The sequence below is a fragment of the Phaethon aethereus genome (genome assembly GCF_964289735.1).
Source record: "Phaethon aethereus genome assembly, chromosome: 15".
NCBI classification, from domain to species: Eukaryota; Metazoa; Chordata; class Aves; order Phaethontiformes; family Phaethontidae; genus Phaethon; species Phaethon aethereus.
In genome coordinates this window covers 5,820,550-5,842,027 of record NC_138591.1, presented here as the reverse complement: position 1 = coordinate 5,842,027, position 21,478 = coordinate 5,820,550, and the positions used below count along the sequence as shown (strand labels likewise).

The following is a 21,478-nucleotide window of genomic DNA, read 5'->3' as shown; positions in this document are numbered from 1 at the left end:
CAAAAATAAGGGTATTCACCCTAATTCACTGTCATGTCATAACTACCCTGGATCCAGGCACTGTGTTTGCATACAGTACTGTTATAATGATTTATGTGAGTGTGTCACTTTTAATTTAAAGGTATAAAGAGCTACTGTCAGTTCACCAACCATAAAGCAACATTTTCTTTTCAGTAGGATGACAGTTAAATACCTGGAAAATACTCTTGCTTGCCAGGAAGGAAAGGTCTCTACACCCCTATAGCCTAAGGGTGGCAATGCTTCTGAAGACAGGAGTGGATGGCCAGTATCTTTAGAGAAATACTAATACTTGGTTATGACTTAAAAGAAGCTTTTCAGGGGAGTTAGATTCTGAATGGAAATTCAGCCAAAAGTGGTATGGATAGAAAGCCTCTAGCCCAAGTGGAAGCAATGGTGAGGAAGAAGGTTTTGTGCGTGGATTAGACCCAAGCAGAAGATCTGTAGCTGGATGAAACAAAGAATGTTGGATACCAAACAGCAACACAGCTGTGGTTTTCTTTCTATACAACTATCCTAATACCACAGTTGCTGTAGTTAACCTTTCTAACTATTAAAAGAAGGCTACTGAACAACTCACGCTGACCTTAGCACCCCTGAGTACTCAATGGTAGCACCTTCCTCTAAGCTGCCCAAGGCTGTTTGGCAGCTGTTGATGTGTGGTGATAGTTCAGAAAAGATGTATTTAATGATATAAGCCCCGTCCCTAACTACATCTCACTGCTATCCACAAAAACACACTCCCAACAGGAGCCCTCAGGCATGCTGGCACACTTCCCAGTGCAACTGTTGCCAGCCAGCTGGCAAATGCCACCAGGAAAGTGAAGGTCCATGTTTATATCAAATTTTTTTTCCTTCTGATGTCATTTTAATCCAGTTTGGTTTCTTGTCCTGGTTGTCTGTACTACTGCACAGGTTGTGCTAGTTCAAACAAAGGTCAAGGAGGGGCTTAAGCCAGCGCTGCCCCTGGCTTGCAAAATTACAGCCAGAGTATTTTTGGCAACCGGTAGAACAGTAGGTAAAGTGCCTAAGCCTCAGAGGGTCTCCAACAAATTTGGAACGCTCTTGGAAGTTGCTAGGTAACAACATTCACCCCCTGCCCGGGACAAGATTGCACAACATTTGCTCTGACGAAGCAATGCTTGCATTGCCCTTGCTTCCGCTGTGGGAACACGTTTGCTGAGGACCCGTCTCCTCTGCTGCCAGAGCACCTCCAGTCTCCAGTCTGGGTGTGTAGTTGGATTTTGCTCAGTAAAGTAAACATTACATTTTAAACACAGCTATTATAATCAGCAGAAGCTCACTGCTCAACTCCCTTTCCAGACAGGGATTTCCAAATGTCACAATGTGCTTAGCACAGCTGATCTGCACCGATGGCTGCTCTAAAACACGACTGACCTAGGAGGGTCCAGAGCAAAGAGTCAAGTCCTATCATGGGAGGTGAGATAAAAAAACAAATAGGATCATTCTCCTTCATCCTGTACCTTCATTTTCTTGTATTATCTGTATAGCACAGTGAGAAAAGCAAGTTTAGCAGAGAGACTCTCCTCTTCGATGCAGAAGGTATATTCACACTTGAGGCCAAGCAGGAATTTCATACCTGTTCTCTGGGTCAGCCCCAGGGATGACTTCACCTCATCCTGCTGTCCTGCCAGGGTATCATGGCATAAAACCAAAAAGCAGTAAGGGAAGGAACAAAAAAGGGGGAAAAAACCCAAACTAGTACAGCTACTGGCTGCTGAAACCATTTTGCAGAGGCTCTGGCAAATGCAGAGACCCAGTTTAAAACAGTATTTGCTTTCTAAATCTGTATTGGAAAAGCAAAAATAACCTTAGTCCTTACCAGTAATATGCAGCGTTAAAAAAAAAATTTGCAAAATATCTTTTCCCAACACATACCTACCCACAACAAAAAGCTCCTGCCCTCAAAGGAGAACAGGAGCACTTACATTTCCAGGTATTGCACAAATCAGTGGTTTCCAGTCTCCTTGCAGACAAGCTTCACTTCAAAAACCCTGGCAACGCTCCACACCTCAGCATGCCCCATGGAGCCAGCAGAAGTCCAGCTGAGTTTATTAATGTAGGTCTCATGCAACATCTCACCTGTAATGTACTTGTGTCTCACCCACAACTCTGGCCTCGCTGTTTGGGATATGCCAGAATAAACTTCCTCCATCTCTCCAATGCCTCATGAAGGCCTGAAGATAATTAGCACCAACCTCACTCAACAAAAGGAGAAACCAAAGCACAAAGACCATGTGTCCCTCACAAGGCCACAGAGGCAGGCACAATTTACAATTATAATATTACACTTCATCAGTTTTGTACTACAAACAGACTAGGATTTAGAGGCAGAATTTGCCTGAAGTTGGCGGGGGGGGGGGGGGGAGGGGGGCGCGCAGCATGTAACAAGTACCTCTATCCAAAGATATTCCTTACATTGAAAAAGTAAAAAACCTCCAAGATCACAACTGGAAGAAAAGAATGGTGTAGAATACATTTTTACCACCCTCAAATAAAATCAAACATCCCTGAGCACCATGGTCATGCTCCTGCAACTTCCTTGAACAGGAGCAAAACTCTTCTACTTTTATTTGACAATTTACTCAAAATAAACAAATCCCAATGGAATATAAGCAGACTGTAGAGAGTCCTGCAAAAATCATAAAAAAACCAAGCAAACTAAAAAGTTCCTCTCTTGGCACACTCTTGAAAGAAGGATTCACCACATTTCTGACTGACTGCTACTGTGGTTTAAATGAATAATCTATAAATAGGCAACAAATGCAAAGCAAGCACTTGAAGGAAACAGCAAGATTTTTTTTTTGTTTGTTTTCTGTTGTTATTGCTTAGTAGTTTGTTGGGAAGGAGGTGGCTAACAAGGTAGAAGAAATATGGTAAAAACATAAAGAAACAGAAAAGGATGGGGTGTGGGAAGGAGGGATAAAAAGACACAAAAACATTCAAATGTATGAAGTGCTCAAATGTGTTTTTGCCTCTAGCTTTTCAGAGGACTGAAGGACGAGGGATGGGAGAAGGCACATAGCTACATCAGAGTGTCAGTTAGTAACTGTGCCACACTCCGCTGCCAAACTGAAGCTGGTATTTAAACCATGAATACACAGGAAAAACATACTTGTGACTTAAGACTGAGGATGCCCTGAAGATCCTCACATTCCCTCAAGCTGAAGAAGGCTTTTATGTTATCAATGAAGTCTTACCTGAAAACTCAAGCTTCTGTGGGCCATCTTGGACTAATTTCTAGTCTTTTTTATGTATCAGATTCAATATACTATTAAGTGCAGTTATTAAAGCACTGTAAGTGTTCATGCAGCCATCTTGTGGCAAGAGTCATCCAAAATAGGAGCGGACTCAAAGCTATTAAAGTTAAGCAGCCATCCACATCATAAGAAAAGTGAAAATACTCATGTCAGTGAACAATAGAGCTGGGGGAATCTGAATCATTCCCAGAGTTTCTGGCAAGCATTTACAGGAAATTTTCTAATAAATTCTATTTTACAATATCAATTAACACTTTCTCAAAATAACTGGAATTTTTATTTCACAGCTCTTGCTGCATCCTGTGTGCTCACTCTCCTCCTCTCCCACAGCAAGTCTGACTGCCCACAACATCCCCGGTCTCCAGCTTGCTGCATTCACCAAAGCAGCCAGCTTAATTATCCTTTTTAATTACTCCTCTTAATCCTATGCTCCTTCTTTGAAGCCTGAAGGGGGCTCTCACAGAATCCAAGGAGCAGAAAACCCTCTGTTTTCTCTTTCCAAGAAGCTTGACTAGCTTTAAGGTCCTTCACTACCTCTGTAAAGTCCTTCCTGTGGCAGATCTTGTCCAGCACATGGAGTTTGCCAGCAAGTAGCCCAGGATCTCCGCAGAGACTTCTCCTCTGTGGGGATGAAGGCTTATCCCATGCCAGCTCTGCACAGATTTACAGCTTTCTCAAAGTTAAATTATTTCCTCCTGTTGGGAGGAGGAGAAGGCTATCAAAATGGCCTGTAATTCAAACCTTTAAACTCCATCAGTTAATATCTTCCCTTACTTAAAATAAGATTTGGGAAGGGTATGCAAGGGGTAAAAAAAAACCCCAAACAACTGCAGTGACAGGAATGAACAAGTAAACAAACCATCCTCGCATAGCATGGGTGTGATATGTATTCTATGTTTGCCAACCATCAGTTTAATTTTCATTGTAAAAACTTGCAGGAGTTACTGTGAGGGAAAAGTGCTGGATTAATCAATCTGGGGCTGAAGTCCCTTGTTTATCCATAAAATAGACAGAGCAGAAGGAACAAAAGTGAGTATTTCCTTACATTGCCCCATCAGTGCTTCTCAATTTGGGGCTGAAAGGATTAACTCCAGAGCTAGCACTGCAATTTTATCTTAGACATGGTCCATTCGTTCCTCAGCCCTTCTGCTGAAACTACCAACAAAGATGCCAGACAGGATGATATTTTTGAGATACGAGTGTTTATCTTCTGAGTGAACCAAACAGCAACTCACTTCAGGAAAGCAATCCAGCAACTCACAATCGCTTCTCACTCTAGCAAACGCAGACTGACAAGGCAAAAGGTGAAACAGCTTGATGGTCCCATTAGAAACCTTTGCATTTCCTCACACCTGAATGCCTGTCTAGCAAAGCCATGCTACAGAAACATAAAAGATCTCCATTTGGCAAGGAAAAGAAAGAAGTCAGAACATATGCCAAGATAATCTCAGTTATTAGCTCCTGACACAAAGGTACAAGATGTATTGAATTGCTCCTCCATCGCACAGCATGGGATGCTCTGAGGCTGGGAGTTCTATCTCAGAGGCGTGTACAGGCTCGCTGGTGGACAGGCACTACAAGGGATGCGGTGAGTGCACACACAGCTAATGTTGTAGGCAAAATTAAATCAAGCAATAGAGCTGGGGTAAGGCAACATGGAGCATGACAGATAGCTCCCTTCTGTAAATATCTGCAAGTAAAAATTGTGATTTTTTTTTTTTTACCTTCTGTTCATGGTTAAATTGTCTTTCTTCTTAACTAAGCAGATAAACAGCTATGGAGATTCACCTTTGCCTAAAAGTGGTTCACCTCTGGGGAACCCCAGCTTGCTTGTCCATCCATGCCAAAAAGGCGACTTGCTCTTTGTGGAAGAGGCCGTATAGGAAGAGTGTATGAAACGTACATTTGTTGTAGGAGTGGCCATATTTGTGCCATGCAGCAGCTCCTAGATGTTCATGAAGACCTGTTCCCTCTCTCAATCCCCTCTGCTCTTCAGAAACAAGAGCTTTATCCAAAGAGCAAGCGGAACGCAACAGAAGCTAATACACACAATAATTACAGTAACGTGTAAAATGTTGATGGGCTGTAGAAATCAGATACAATGAATTTGCGTCTTGCCTGGCCTAAATAAAAAGGTGCTCATTATCTTGAGAAGAAATGCCACTTATGAACAATAAGGTCATACTGCACTGTGAAGATAAATGTAATTGCTCTGTATAGCTGTGATAGTCTCACCTATTGTCTTCAGACATGTACGTAAACATCAAAGCAAAAAAAAATCTTTAGAATTAGCCTGGGATTATATGTTAGTTTAAGAGCATAAAATAAATTGTCTGGAGTTCTTTAGGTATGCTTTCCTGAACATGCACTAGGAACACATATGCACATATACATGTATACACACTGTGCTTTTTGGTAGTAATATTAAATTTAAAAATTCAACTGACACTTTCAAAAAAGCTTGGATATGTTTGGTATCACATACGTTGAAAGAATTTAAGACTAATCATGTTTTTTACATTTCTATAAACATTCCCAGGAATTACATACATCTGTATAGGTAGTCCTGTGCTCGTCACAGGCCCCCAGGCAGCCTCTGCCAAGCGCAATGAGCAACTCTACTTTAAATAAATACCATACATAATGCTAACAACTTCTCACTTTTCAACAGCTCTGCGTGCTGCCATGCTGCAGCTGAGATACAATTAGGTACACTCAGATGATCTTTGAGCAAACGCACAGCCAGAGCAATCTCCACCTAGTAAGAACGGCGGCGTCAGAGCCCCAGGTATCTCCAGCCGAGGCTCTTTGTACAGGGGGGTCTCCTTGAAGCGCTGTGCAAGTGGGTGCTCTTGCCCTTTCATACCTGCACACATGGAAGGCAAATAACAAGCGAACATGGTTTAACCACTGTGTGAATGTTCCCACCAAGAGAAATAAGAGTTTGTCACCAGAGTCACACACATCACTCTCAGCTTTCCCTAACACCTTTCTTCATACAAAAGGTCACAGAATGCTTCAGAAACCAGCAACCTTATTTTGCTAGGTGTAACTAGAGGTCAAAGGACCACACATTTTAACTGAACACTTGAGAAATCGGGTCAGGGAACTGATCTACCCTAAGGCTGCATTTTCCACAAATGAAACAACCTCTTATAAAAGGGAATAAACCAGATCATTAGAAAGTGAAGAACACTGCATCTGTATGAACTGTCAATAAAATGAGTCAGAATATAATTGCCAAAGGTAGGGTTGGTAGCAACCCACTTAGCAGTAATATGTGCCACATATAGCAAAGATTGTTGGTTTGTGGTGTCTACCATTGGGCCAGTTCCTAACTGCATTGCACAGTCTTGATTTTAAGAAAAATTCAAAGCTTGAGGGCTCTCAGGAGATACTCCCATGAATTAATACCAGTACAGACATTCATCATTTCTTTGTGTACATAAATAATGTACAGTGGCAGTCTTTACACAAAGAAGCCTCAAAAAATTCTCCCATTACACAAGATATTCTACTTAAAATAACCTCTACAAAATAATTACTCTGTTCACGTTCATAGCTACTGAATATATCATGGGGTTTTTATACACGAATAATAGCATAACATGCAATCTTGTTGACTTCCTTTAAAAATTAGAAATATTTAGGTTTACCAACTCTTCCAAGAAAGTCATCTTTCCAATGGAAAATGAGCCGTTTCCACAATTTTCCAAAAGAAAGTAAAGTTGGTTACAAGAACTCATGTTTGAGAGTCTGACGTGCAACGCAGGCGAGAGAACACAGATTAAAAACAATGCTTCAAAACAGAAATCAGTTTTGTTTTTAACGTGGTCTTGAATAGAACTGAAATTTGAGTGTACATCTGTCAAAGCTAAGCTCACTATAGCCATTATAGCCATTTAAACAAATTGAAAACATAAATCAGCACAATATGTCAAATCGATGGGTCATGCATTTCATATCTGTTACTGTCACCACAGCTGGATTCATGGCACATGTATTGTACAGTAGTACTACCTGTTTTATTAAACAGCATAAATAAAATTCAGAAGAAAAATGTTACATCTCGCATTACAGGAAAACTGTGGCTTTCTCCAAAACTTAGGACTTCCAGTTTGTTTTGCTGAAAAGCTTTTAGCACAATCAAAGCACATCTGACATTAACACTGAATAAAGCAAATAGGTAAATTGCAAAGCCCCTGAGAAAATAGAGTTGTTCCTTACAATTTACTTGGACGACCACTGAACAGAGATCTGTATCAACAGCTTAGTTCTTACTCACAGCTTGGTGAAAACCACTATCAGCTGGCTTTTTCATTTATTCTGTTCCCAGCCTTTCCCAAATATTAGTAGGCTAGTCACATTTAAGTAAAAAAGAAAAAAGAAAAGTAAAGAGAATTCCAGCCACCTTCCTTTACATTCCATTCAAGTTATGACTTGCAATGGTGCCATACTCTAATTCATGACCTTAATCTGAAACCAAACTGGGGAAATGGAGATGCTGCAACCTATCGACAAGGCAGGGTGAACGTATGGGAGCAAATGCAACTCATCACTATGGAGAAATATTAAGGGTGAATAATTATGTACGTTCTGAAATAAAACAATTGCAATTGGCTCTTGCATTTAGGCACCATTCAAGTAACTGTGCTCAAACACCTTGCTGAACCAGACCTTTTAGACTAATTAGTTCCCTGAAGAAACACCCCTTCTACTACTGGTAATTAAGGCCAAAATAGGAAAGAATCAATGGGCTTCAAAAAGGAAACCAAGACAGCGGCTACTGTTGTTCTAATTGCCACAATAACCAAAGTATTAAGCATATTAACGAGGATCCTACAATTCTTGCAAACTGCAAAGAGTGGGAATGTTAGGATTCACAAGAGCATGGAAACAAGCTTATGTTGTTTTCTCAAAGCACTTTTCCTGTTTTTATATTATAACTCATAGGTAACAGGACTTCGACAAAACTCTGTAGCTGGAGCCCACAGAAGCACAGTGGGCAGCAATGTGTTCAGCCAGGTAACAAGCCTGTCTGGAGGCCCTGCAGGACATCATTGGAATCTTTATAGCATGTTTTTAAAGAGAAAATAATCACTAAAAATATGAATCCCTTTTTCTTACAGGAGACCATCAACATGAGTTAAAAGCTGACACGAATGTACTTTTAAATATGTACTTTAAATCTTAAATTATGCAGAGATTATGTAATTATTCTGAAATTAAACACTACAAATCACAGAATTCAAATCCAATCATTATAAAAATCAACAAATCTCAACAAGTTCAGAACATCTCTTAAGATGCCCAGACAAGCACTATTTAATGTCATTAACAGAACGCAGAGTTAGGGAATAGCTAAAATTTCCATGGCATCTTTTCACAAGATATTTACCTCCTTTCTCCCTTGGAATTGCTTGGTTTCCACGAGCTGTTAAAGCTTTCATCAATGCAAGAATGTTCCTCAGTAGTAGTTCTAAAAATTAGGAGACACTTAACATCAATGTTACGTCTGTGCTAGCATTGAAGCCTGAATCACCAATATAGTTCAAAAAAGATGAGATGCGCTGGCCTGCGACAACCTCTGAGAAATCCAACATAAATGAATCCAGTTTTTAGTTTGGAGAGAAATTGTCCAATTTTCCCGTCCTAATGAGCCAGGCACCAAAGTACTTATCTGGTGGTGAGCCACTGGACACGTACCACACACTTACAGGCATCTCTGGGCTGGACGTGCTCCGGAGGATGTGGCATTGCCTCCCACGGGATCCCTTCACCCTGCTCCAGAGAGAGACCGCATACCTTGGAAGCTGTTGGGAAGCCTTGATCATTCCCATCTGAGGATGACTCGAGCACACCCAAAGACAAACCCTGCTACAAGACACGCAGCACAGCAGTAACATGGGCTGTAGCCGCACGATCCACATGGATGATACCAGTGCTACATAAAATCACCATGCTTTACAGCTTCAAAGTGATTCAAAGAGGTTAAATCTCTGAATTAAATGCAGAATGCAGTTTGTCCTAGTTGCTGAATGTTTCTCTAACATTTCTCTAACATTGCAAAACCAAACAATTGTGTAATTATGGACAGCAACACTGGAAAATGGTGCAAGTACTAGAGGAACCTACCCAGCAACATCCCTACTGACTCCCAGCCCTTCCCTCCACACTGCCTGGCTTGTAACAGCAAAAGATAGACTGACCTAAGATGTAGGAATATATTTCTACACTTTCAAAGTCTTTCCTTTGAAAAGCTGGAAGCTACCTGTTCCTAACCCCATTCCCCAAATGATGCTTAATTTGCCTTTTTCCTTCTGTCTTCCACCTGTGAGGGAAGAGACGTGTCATCACTGCGCTACTTGCATCCCAATTTCAGCCCCCTGCTCCCACAGCTGCACACTCGCAGCAGGAGGTGATATGCACCATATTGTACAAAAGCAGCTCTTTCATGCAACGTCTCTGCTGCCATTTGCCATGGATGAGGCCACTGCTCCCACTCCAAATGTATTCTTGCTTCCTCCTCCACCTAAAGACATCTAATTGCAGAGCCTGTATCTCCAGGCACAGGCTGGCTCTCTCGTGTAAAGCGTTTTAAAGCTCTCAGCACTGTATGAAATGCTCTCCCCAGTTCTATTGTGGTAAATATGACTCATAACTGCACATAAGTTATCTTCTCTTTCCAAAACATCACTAAGAGAGAACCCAATTTTAAATCTTCTGTAGGAATTTAGACCCAGTTCATCTGTTTCTCTTGTCTCCTATAGCCAGGTACATCTGAAGCCAATCCAAGTTCTCTAGGTCAAGCCTCATTTGTGCTTGGTTATTTGTAACGTCGCCAGAAGAGGCTACGGAAGGATTCGTTCTCACCAAGAGCATTTTAAGGGGAACACAGCTGGGGGCAGGGGAGGAATAAATCTTTTTGTTGCTGGCATCTATCAGTCTGCTTGAGGCTGAAGTGAGATCCTTCAGAGGCTGAGCACAGGAGCATTCCCACATCCTCTGAGCATCACACCCAGACAGCAGGTTGATGATATAAGTAAGCATGGTCTCACCTGGGCTAGGTATGCCTAGCTAGGTCTGCCTCCTGCAGACTGAAACAATTCAGACAGCAGAAGTCCATCCTAAACTCCCTGCACTGCTAGCACAGGTTATAATTTAGGTTCAGCACTACCTGAAATTAAGTTTGGAGAGTCTAAAGACATGATATAGTTAGTAAGAGAACTAGGGCCAGACTGCATCTACATCAGGAGCATGACTTTCAGCAAGCGGTGATGGCAATTACAATGTCTCCCCTTGTTCTTTACTGCACTTGAAGCACAGGAGAGCAGCAGCTGGAAAATGCTTTTCTGTCCCATGCACTTCAATAGCCTATTTCAATAGGCAGTGAAGAGCAGCAACAGGGTCCTTACAGCTGCTTGTTGTTGTGGAACTGGGGGCATTTTTCTTGGGGTATGTCTCTACAGATACTGTCTTAGTTAATGATTTAATTTACTCTATGCAAGTTAGTGCTAGGACAGTCTCATTTCTTGAGAATGATGGAGGCTTGCTTCTAGCTAGCTGTGGTCCCTAGGAACTGCTGAATTAAAGCCATTCTTAAACTGTCAGAGCATCCACACCTAAAAATAGCTATAAAAATCTACTTGTAGTGAAAACAATGCTGGTTTGTGCAGAATATCTTCAGTATAAGGCAGTGTCATGGACTACTTCTCTTGATCAATTACTAACTTCCAGGACAGATCCAAGATGGGGAAGTTCATAAAAAAATTTATAGTAGTTGGGTTTTAAAATCTAGTTCGACCAAACAAAAAGTCTCAGATATGCAGAGACAGGCTCTGCTGCAGCATCAACCAGTTTTAAGAGGTGCTCTTCTTCCACAGAGCAGGAACTGTCACCTTTAACAAGTCATTAAGCCCCTCAGTGACTTGACTTCCTCATTCACATGACGGTTATTTGCAAGGTGCTCTCCCAAAACACAGCCAGTGGCAGGTGTAAAAGGAAGGGGAGGAAACTAATGGCTCTCTGACTTGACAAGGTCACTCGGGCCTGAAGGAAGACGAAACGTGTGAAAGAAGAGAGAAACCAAGATAATCCATTTTGCAGGGCTGCTGGAGGACACAGAGCCTGACCTGCTTCCCTTTAGAAAAAAAAAGGAACGCAAAGGACCGCAGTGGTTCCCAGGAAGGCTCGACTCTGCCAAGAGATGCCAAAGCATTCAGGTTCAAAATGCTATTTTGACAAGGTGTTTGCTTTGTCAGAAGATGATGTCCAGCCCTGTGACTGCTTCAGCAATCAGTGGTAGCTGATGCATACAGCACATTAGTATCATCTCCAGAGAGAGCCTGTTTTTTCCCACGAGTCACAGATAAGATGGTACAATGACAGCCGAAGTCTGGGCAAGTGAAACATATGCCATTCTGGAGTGGCAGGAAAGCTCTAGTGACTCAGATTTGCTCCTTACGGACATCCAAAGCGAGCAATCTTCTCACTGCTTCTTACAGTTGTCACTGAGAAAAAACAGTGCGCAAAGGTTGGATGGCAGCAGAGAGGGAGAGACAGCAGGCAGAAGAAATCTGAAATTTAAAACAAACTCTTCTGTACCTTGCACAGATGGGAGGAAATTTCTCTGTAAAGTTCCCGTCATCACAGAAACCCCTTCTGCTATGTAAAGAAGCGATTTACCTTTGAGGAGGGGAAGTTCGGCAGAGGAGGGATAAAGCAAGATAAACATAAAGTATGGCTCAAAGAGAAAAAAAAACAGAAGGTAAAAGAGTGGAAAAGCACTGATGGGGAAGCTGGGTAAGAGACAAGGAGGAACTGTTAACTGCTCAAATAAACATTTTATTGCATCTGCACGTAAATTTTAAGCACTTTAAACACCAGGGTGACTGCTAAGTAACTCCCTTTACAAGCAGCAGATTTGTGACTAAGATCACAAGAATCAGCAATGCTCAATTTTCACTGCCAGCAGATGCGCTGCAGTTATCAGGTGCAGATAAGGTGACAATCTTTGGTCAATGAATTTTGAGGTCACCAGTAATGCCATGGTGAAACAAAACCACAAAACATATGGCATTTCATGTGCTGAAACTGTCAAGACTCATAATTAACTGATTAGAGTACATATGGTGCTCACAGACAGTGTAAGTCTCTCAATGTAAAAAATGCTGGAGACCATTGAAGGTGTCAGCATGAGTCTTCCTTGCATATCTCTCTTCATTAAAGTTTCATATGAAGCCAAGTGTGCTGTAATAAAATCGCTATTAATGGAGTTATACTTATGATGATTTCTCTTTTGTGCAGCTGGATTTAACTTTTCAAACACTAAACTCCACGTCAGAGCTTTCTCACAGTAGCGGCTGCATGCACAGAAGCTTCTTCATTTGTCATATTTACCCTGAAATTAGAAGCAATGGGAGCCAAGGTAGTAAAAGTTAACTACGATTGGCAAGAAAACTGTTAATATCACCAGTATCAAAACATAAATTCATGCCATGATATAAATACAGCTATGATTCTGTTTATTTTAAGTATTTACAGCAAGCTGGCCAGGGACAAACTCATTCCCTCTTCAGTTCCAAAACACACTTTAAAAGATAGCAAGTGACACTTCAATAACCGTGTGAAATAGGCTGACACAGCCTGCTTACTTTTCTAGCCACCATTTCAGGTGGCATTTTTCTTTGCACCTTCCCCCTGCTTTACATTCAACACTCTGTAAAGTGCTTCATTGAACCTCTCCAGCCAGATTGGCAATGCGGAGTAGGGGGTCGGGCTGGGGGCAAGCAGTCCTGGGGATGATACAGCAATCAATTTCAGTCCCCGAACAGACTACACGTTTGCATGTCCATGCATTAGAGATCCAGCTTTTCTCATCAGTCATCAATGAAGGTGATTTAAAATGTTCCCCATCAGCCTTACTTTGTCTTCCAGTCCTCTGCCCCATCAGGCTCCGGTAAGACTAGTTCTTACGCAGCGACACTATGTCTCTGAAGTCACCAGGGATGAAAGCATCCGTCTGTATTTCAGTTTCTGGAAAGGTGCCTGTAGTCTAGGCGATGCCTGTGACGCAGCAGTGCTCCCAGCAGCTCTCCTACCCAGCAAGGGCTGGGGAATGAGGGAAACTGGCATGACTTGCTGTATCACCTCACTCGATCCTCCCAGCATACATTACTACATACATACCACTTCTCACATGCAACCCTCCAGGGCTTACACATTCCCCTCTCATTCCCTGTGTTCTTTTTAAACAGCTTCCCACTTCCACTTACACACCAAGGAAAGGACTTATCAGAGACCTTATCTCCCTAATGAGTTAAAAGCTGTTGCCTCAGCCCAAAATCTTCCTAGTCCCATGTGGCTTCCTCCTCTTTCCAACAGTGTTATCACTACTACCCCGCCCTCACCAGAGCACTGCCTGCCTCACACAGAGTTACTGCTGGAATGGATGGGAAAAAACTCAATTTTTAAAGTAAAGAAAAATCCCTGTTAAGAACATCACTTTTTTTCCCCCTTTATGGTTTGTTCAGAGGTGGGGCTGCTGGTAACAGATCAGGGCAGCCAGAAGAAACAAGAAAAAAAAAAAAGTATCAAAGAGCTCTCCGCTAGGGAGCACAGGAAGAGATTTTGGTAAATTAAGTACTCAGTAGCAAAGAAAAAGAAAAAAAAACTATCACAGACAAAGAAGTCAGGGAGGAGAGACATGGCGCATGGTGTGAATTTTAAGGTTTATGAACAAAGCTGAAATATAGAAGCTACAAAATGTAATGCAAGAGGATGCATTTGCCTTAGAGGCTACAAGGGCTTTTTTAAACTCAAGATACTCCTGGACCACAGTGATACCTGCAGCCTCCCCAGTGGAGATGCAGCGCACAGGGACTGTGCAAGGGCTGCTCCTGCAACAGCCATACAGTGCTCCCAGTGTACGGTGAGTTGCCAGAAGCACTCCTCTGTGGGCGAAACTGTGGTTACCTGCAGTGGCATATCCTCTGTTAACTAGTCATCTTAATTGTTTTCCCCTCTTTAACCAAGTTAGCCTAGCAAAACGTAATAGTGCCAGCCCGGCCTTCTCAGCACAGATCCATCACTCACTCTCTTTGCAGCCTCCCCAGACGTTACCCAGATCTCATCAGACTAGTTGTGCACATTGTTGCTTTGCCACCCACTCCATGGTACTCACAGACAGGCTCTTCTCGTTCTTCTCTGCTTACAAGCTGGTTGTGTACTGCCCTCCCAAGCCCATCCACACCAGGGGCTCCTGGGACGCCCTAACCCTTCTGCCATGCTGACTTAAACGTGTTGAAGTTCCTTTTTTCCTTCCTTTCCCAGTCCTCCCCATCAGAGCCTGTTTCTCCCACATCTCAGGAACAACTGAGGCTCCAAGGTGTCTCATTCCTGCTGTCTCCTCTGTTTGTGAGATGAGTCATGCAGGTGTCAACATTTCTAAAATTTGTACAGCGGCTCAGCAGAGCTGGGAGGGTGCAAAGCATTATGTTAGAAGTTATTAATAGCTGCTATCGACCAGCTCTTTGATCTACAGACAGTTGATTACAGCTGCTGGAGGCACCAGGAGTCCTGCCTGTACCTCAATATTCCTTTCCAGTTTTCAGATTTTTACTAGAACAAAAAACTTTCCCTCAAAATTTCAAAATAGATGGGATTTAGCAGTCAACACTGCAGTCAGAAAGGCAAACACAATCAAGTGAAGCGTAAAATTTTACTTTACAAGGGGAATGTCGGGTCTTTGAATCCTGCTTCTAGCAAAGTCTTTGAAAGGCTTAAAGGTTGACATCACACAAAACAAACCTCAAAACAACACAGATCCTTTCTGAAATTTTCCATGAAGCCCTTAATCCATATCCATGAAAACAAACCTAAAATTTGTTCCCTATAAATAGAGAGATGTAGCAATTTGTTCCCATACTCTTCCATGCTTTCACCTTAAAAAGAAAAGGTAATTTGCTATTGCCCAAAGACACCATGCACATTTGACCTACTCAGTGAAATAATTTGGGAAATCGCCCTCCAACAACCCAGAGCCACCCTTGGAAACAACTAAGAAAACAGGATAAAATAGCCGCCTATCACTTTACGTTAGCGTCGTCTAATCCTGCTCTGTCTGGTGGTAAGCAAAATGGCGATAAAAAGACAACACAGAGAAACATTCTGAGACGGACAAATTCGGGAAAATTTCCATTTCATCTGATGTTACCAGCTAACCTCTGTAACAACTTGCCCAAAACTCTGCAGAATTCCTTTTCTGAGAAACATGGATGAGGTGGATCTGTATCACGATACTGAGCTATACCACACTATGCTGCTCTGCTTGCTAAGGTTTTAAAGGTCACTGAAGCCAGTATTGCCTGACTTAAGTCCCCACCTACCAACACAAGAACATTTTTAAGGATGCCAGAAGCAACAAAGAGGTTTGTGCACAATGGGACAATCCACTCTATGGCTTGAGTCGGAACCTGAGGAGCATCAATTTCTACAAGTTTTACTCCATTTGAATTATGGCATCTATGTGATGGTGGAACTAGGCATGAAGAAAGGAAAACTCACATACTTATGACTATTGTAAAGCCTATGTAATAAAACTGCCAAGCTTTAAGATCACAGACATATTCCAAATATTTCAACTCATGACCATAAAGCCTGTTCTACTATGAGAAAGTACAACAGAGAAGAGGGGAACTATCTGGCAAACACATGTTTACATTTACCTCATTACAGTCACATTTGAGATTGCACACTTTCAAAAAGAGAACTAACAATAATATAAGAATTCCTTCAAGAAATACTTTTATCTTTGGAAAAAAATGGGGTTTTTTTTACAGAAAATCTAGTAAAAAGCATTTAATAGAGTTACTGGTATTCTGGGGTTTTCAGGCCCAATGCCAAGAAGTGAAGAATTCACAGCAAACACATACTTTACTTCAACCCTTAGAATAAAGCTCTTATAAACATGCACTCACACTGTGTACAGAAGAGCCTTGCTACACGTGTGGTATAGTGAATCACTTTGACTAGACCACAGAGAAGACGACACACCTGCTATCCTTTTCATTACCCCTTTCCTTCCCATTTATACAACCCTTTAACGTGTGGGTACTAGTCACTCCAGCCGTGCAGTACAGCTATGCTTAACACAAAGCACACTCATCACACCCAAAGATGATTATTCTTGACTTCTGCCAGCTTCAGGTGCAGAATAATAACCTGTGGGTCTTATTGATCCTGGAATTTTGAAGTCTGAATTTTGCAAATCTGTCTTCTGTGAGAGCAGATCACATCACTAGGCAATTCAATCTTAAAGATCTCAACTACTTCACCCCTGGGGTTAGAACATGACACTTCTTTATTACCTCCAGCTCAGTGTTATGAGCATGCAGCTTCTGCACCATCTCCTCAGCCTCACGCATACGCCGGTTCAGCTGGGGCGAGTGCTCCGAAGGGGTCAGCTCACTGTCGTACGACTCCAGAATTGCTCGCATCCCATCACGCTCCTGTCAGGACGAACAGAAACCACCTTTAGGGATAAAGCCCCTGACCTCACTCTGAGGAAAAGGTTCCCAGAACAATATGCTACATTTTTGCCCATTGTTCTTTCACACGGCAAAGAAACCCTGATGGATATACACTCATCGTCTTCATATCGGCATCAAGCCACAGATGAACACACAGTTCTAATAAAATAAATGTTGCTGCTCTGAAAACTGCAAAAAATTAGACTGTCTTGCATATATAAAACCGTATATTCCTTGCAGGAAAGCAACATACATACACTCTAACAAGCAGATGGCAACTGAAAACAGAGTCTGCCTTCTTTTTAAAGACATTATTCTAATTCAACATGGCTGAATGGGTTTCTTCAGCAAAATATTTAGTGTAGTACTTGACATTTTTCCTGCCAAAGAGTTCCAGCAATGAACGAATGAAATTGTCACAACAAAAATGAAACAGATTTGACAATGAACAAAGTGGCTGAAAGCAAATATCCTCTAAATGGTATGTGACTTATCACTCCTTAAACACTGTAACACTCAGTGTTTATAATAAATATTTTTTCAGAGGTTAACATCACACAGGCAATGTGTTTGGCTCACTTCACTCTTTGCTGGCAATTATAACCAAGCATTTACAGAGAAAGAAAAAAAGAAGGATCCCTCTTCCCCAGCATGAGCATTTGCACTCCCAAGCATAAAGCTTGGGCTGAAAGCTAAAGGTAAAACTTTGTGTTAGCGCACAAGTGCTATGGACAAACCAGTTCTCTCGTGTAAATTCTGCTATCACAAACATCCAAAATACTATTAGAAGATCACTCAGCTTTATGGCTGTGCAGTTCACATCCAGACTAGGCCACTGCACTGAACTTGGAGCACTTCATAAACCCAGCTTGGCCGTGATGAAATACTTCGCTGGGATTCTGTTCTTTTAGGGAAATCAGGAATTGCGAGGGTAGAAACGAAAGGTCTTTCTCCCCTCACCCCCGAATGAAAAAAGCTGTATTTCAGATAGTGAAGGTGATGCTAACCACTCTGCCGAGCAAGCCTGTGTACAAAGGTTATGTCCTCCTTCAACATCTAAAGGTCGAAATCTGAATGTGGAGAGCAAGTATATGCATGCAGAAGGAAGATTCAAATTCAAGGTGTGAAAGTAAGATGAAGGGCACTGCCAGAGGTACAGTGTGTGTTCAGAGCATGTCATGGATTGAAAGGTCAGCCAAGATGGTTGGGTTGGTCAGCAGGTAAAAGGACTCCAAGACCAAAGGACAGCCTGAAGCTACAAATAAAGTAATAAAGAAAAACAGGTTTTAAGACAAATAGTACTGGAAGCTATTACTAGCTCCTTGCTCAGGCCTGACTGAAGAGAAATATTTTTCCAAGGAAAGAACAGTTTTGCCATAGTTTAGAAAGGATTATTCATCTGACAGACATATGAAAGGAAATACATGTTACTGCAGAGAAGAAAACCCAAACCCAGCCACACCACACCTGCCTCACAACAAACTTGTGTAGCAGAAAGGCAGCAGTATAGGATCACTCCACCCTCCTCCTCCCCTTCAATGTACACACATCACCCAGTCTGCCCAGTGCAGTCTCCATAAGGCAAACTGCTTTTGCGCAGGAGATGACTTTCATTCCCCACTTATTGCAGAATCATTGTCTAGAGAACAGAAGAGAACGTAATGACGGCATTTAGCAAAGGTATTGGTTTGATCCTTGCATGTTGTTACACTTAGATCTGCAGTTACAGCATCCTCTCTCTTTCTCTGTACTCCTAATTTTCTACTAAGCATCTTTCATAGATGTCATAATTTAACCCTGCAATGTTCTCTCCATTACAGCAGGGCAGTCCCAAAATCCTTACGATTTTTTCAACAGCAAACAGGACTTCTGGCAATTCCTATCACACTTGGCTTCCAATTAACTGCTGAATATTAGGTCATTTGAGTCATCCCCAGCAAGATCCTAGCAGTTCCCTGAGCTCTTCAGCTGCAAGGAGGATAAACTTCTGCTTTCATGTTAGTATGACAAAACTGCATGGGAACAGGACATCCCTGTGGGCTGTCTTTCCCCCAAAATCAACTACAGACCTTGCCCTTCAAGGGGGAGGTTCACTTTTCTCTTAAAATAAAAGTGAACTTCTCAAGAGAAAAAAAAAAACAAAAAAACCCCAACACAAAAAAACCCACCACATGCAGTACATACAGAACAAGTTGTATTGGAAAAAAAATTGCTGAAAAGCTGAAATAAAGGGCAGTACAATTAAACACTTGATCCTGGAGTTCAGTTCTTCTCTCTAATTATTTCTAAATATTAATACTGTAACAAAATCAATTCTCAGCTTTCAACAAGTGGTCCCCAGCTCCATTTTTCAAATTCCTCCCCATCAAGAGCACTTACTCCTCCCTCCTAAAGACCTTGTTAGTTTGGCAGGAAACAGTGGTTCTTGTTGAGAAGTCCCTGTCAAAAAGGATTCTCTAAAATGTAATCCTAATTTAGTAATTGCTGCAATATCTCCTCATCCCACATGACAGGATACTCCCAAAGCCCCATCAAAAACCTCCCCAGGGATTTTCAGATGCCCTCTCTAACCTTTTTCTAATACCTCTGTTTTCCTGCTTTCTATCAGGCAGGAGAGCATGCATCAGGATTGCTAAAAGGCAGTCTCTCTGGGAATTTCCAAAATTTACCCAGCACTGGCCATCTCTGCTAACTCACTATGGACCTTACACTGGCACACTTCCAGGCATTCTTTACCTTGACCAGTTTCAAACCAACCAGTACAGAAATGCAGCTTATTCTAAACATGCCCTAAAAGCAGAGTAATTCGTTTTGATTTTTGTTATAATCCTAGGAAATTAATGCCCCACAGCAAACTCTGGTGCTGCAGCTTGCAGCTGTGTTTGAGGAGATGCAAGTCTGAGAAAGAGGAAGGATAGTGATTTTTTCAAAGGTTGAACAGTTTCCCTTTCTTCTGCCAGCAACAGCCAATTCACCAAACAAACATGCCTCCTACTATTGCATAGCTAAAAAGAAAACATGTTTTATAATCTTGACTGCAAACTAGAGCTAATCCCATGAAAACCTGCTATTGGAAAGTACAGGATGGCACCTCTGCAAAATGCCATCCCTAAGACAAAGCTTCTCTCCAGTCCTCCCACCAGCTCCTCTATTCTCTCTACGTAAAGACAAAATTCAAGCTGGCTGGCGAGTAGTTTGAAGCTAAGGGAAAGGGGTTTCTTTCCCCTGGCATTCACACACCAGAGGGCTACCAGAGTGGTTTAGAAACAGCAGTAAAGTAAGTGGGCTCCTCCAGGACTTTCTTGGTTAGCTTTAGGGAAGGACCTGAGAACTGTTCACATAAGCACCATCATCACCACCATCATCCCTACCAACAACACCCATGTCACTGAAGCAGTGCTACTGCACGACTACAAAGGCAGCCTGCAGCTTCAAGTATACACATACTACGGAGTGTGAGAGTGATTCCCAGCTGTGTACTGGAAGCAACTGAAGAGTAAATATATATATATATATATAGCCAAAAAAATTTAAAAAGCCATCTGACCTTATATACATCCATACACGCTCAGGCCCTACTGCTGTTGATGCTCGTTAGCCCCTCCTCAAACATACATACACACAATTCACCACAGACTTTCTAATTAGTTGAAGAAAAGAAAAATCAATAAGAAAGAAATTAAAGTTACAAATCTAACCGAAGTCAGTCACACACCCAGGGAAAATTTGTTCCTGGGGTAAAGTTTATCTAGTGTCATAATTTTATTGAAATCCTATATCTTCCTATTGACTTTTATCGTTTCAAGCTGGATGCCAGAGTTATCATTATTAGAGTCTCAGTGTTGCTTGCAGGCCCGAGGTTTGAGTTGTTGGGTTTTTTTTTCCTTTTATAAACAAGCTGTAATTGTCTGGTTTATTGATCAATAAATCTTTCAACTGCCTCTCTTCACCCAGCTTATGTTCTGTAAGTCTCCTGCACCATTCTCTGAAAGAAAATATAGGGTTGTTGTTTTTTAACGAACAGATTGTTTTGTCATTAGCAATGAAAGAGCAGGAATTGTGCCGGTTGGTTCCGATAATGGCTTTTTAATGACAGATTCTAGTCACAGTAAAATCTGCTTTATTTCCACACGAGTGAACTTCAGCTATTAATCTACAACCCAAACACACAGCTCACTTGCTCTCTCTTTTCTGCACGGGTTAGAGCCTGGCAGAGAAGAGAGACTTTGTAAAGTGGAATGATGATGATATTTCCCACTCGGTGCTTTTTTCATGTACAGAAATATTCCTGTTCTAGTGTTAGATGAGCTTTTTGTTTAATTAATGATAATTTTTGGAGAATGTTAATAGACTGCTTCATTATAGGAAATCAGTGGCAAGATTTCCCCCTCCTCTTCCTCTCCAGACTCCCAACTCCAAATTAGTTGTAGTAAGAGAAAATTTTGCGACTGGAGAAAGAATATGGCGCTTCAACATCAAACAGCTGCTATTTGCAATCAGGTATAATTTAGCTAACTATTCCTTGTAAAAACACAAATAAAAGAGAAAGATGACTGTTAAAAGCAGTCTATGCTTTCTTGCTTTAAGCTATACAAATACATACATAGAAAAAGGGAGATGGTAACTGGGCCTTGACCAGATGTTTAACAT

General features: G+C 41.7%; 1 protein-coding gene across 1 annotated transcript in view; it reads right to left on the bottom strand.

Annotated features, from left to right (window-relative positions):
- The window catches only part of MAD1L1 (mitotic arrest deficient 1 like 1), a gene marked incomplete at its 5' end in the record, with an annotated part of 375,295 nt that overhangs the window by 198,465 nt on the left and 155,352 nt on the right, over window positions 1-21,478 (bottom strand). The window contains one exon of the mRNA XM_082006803.1: window positions 16,667-16,807. Coding sequence (XP_081862929.1) covers window positions 16,667-16,807 — 141 coding nt within the window. The remainder of the gene's footprint in view (window positions 1-16,666; window positions 16,808-21,478) is intronic.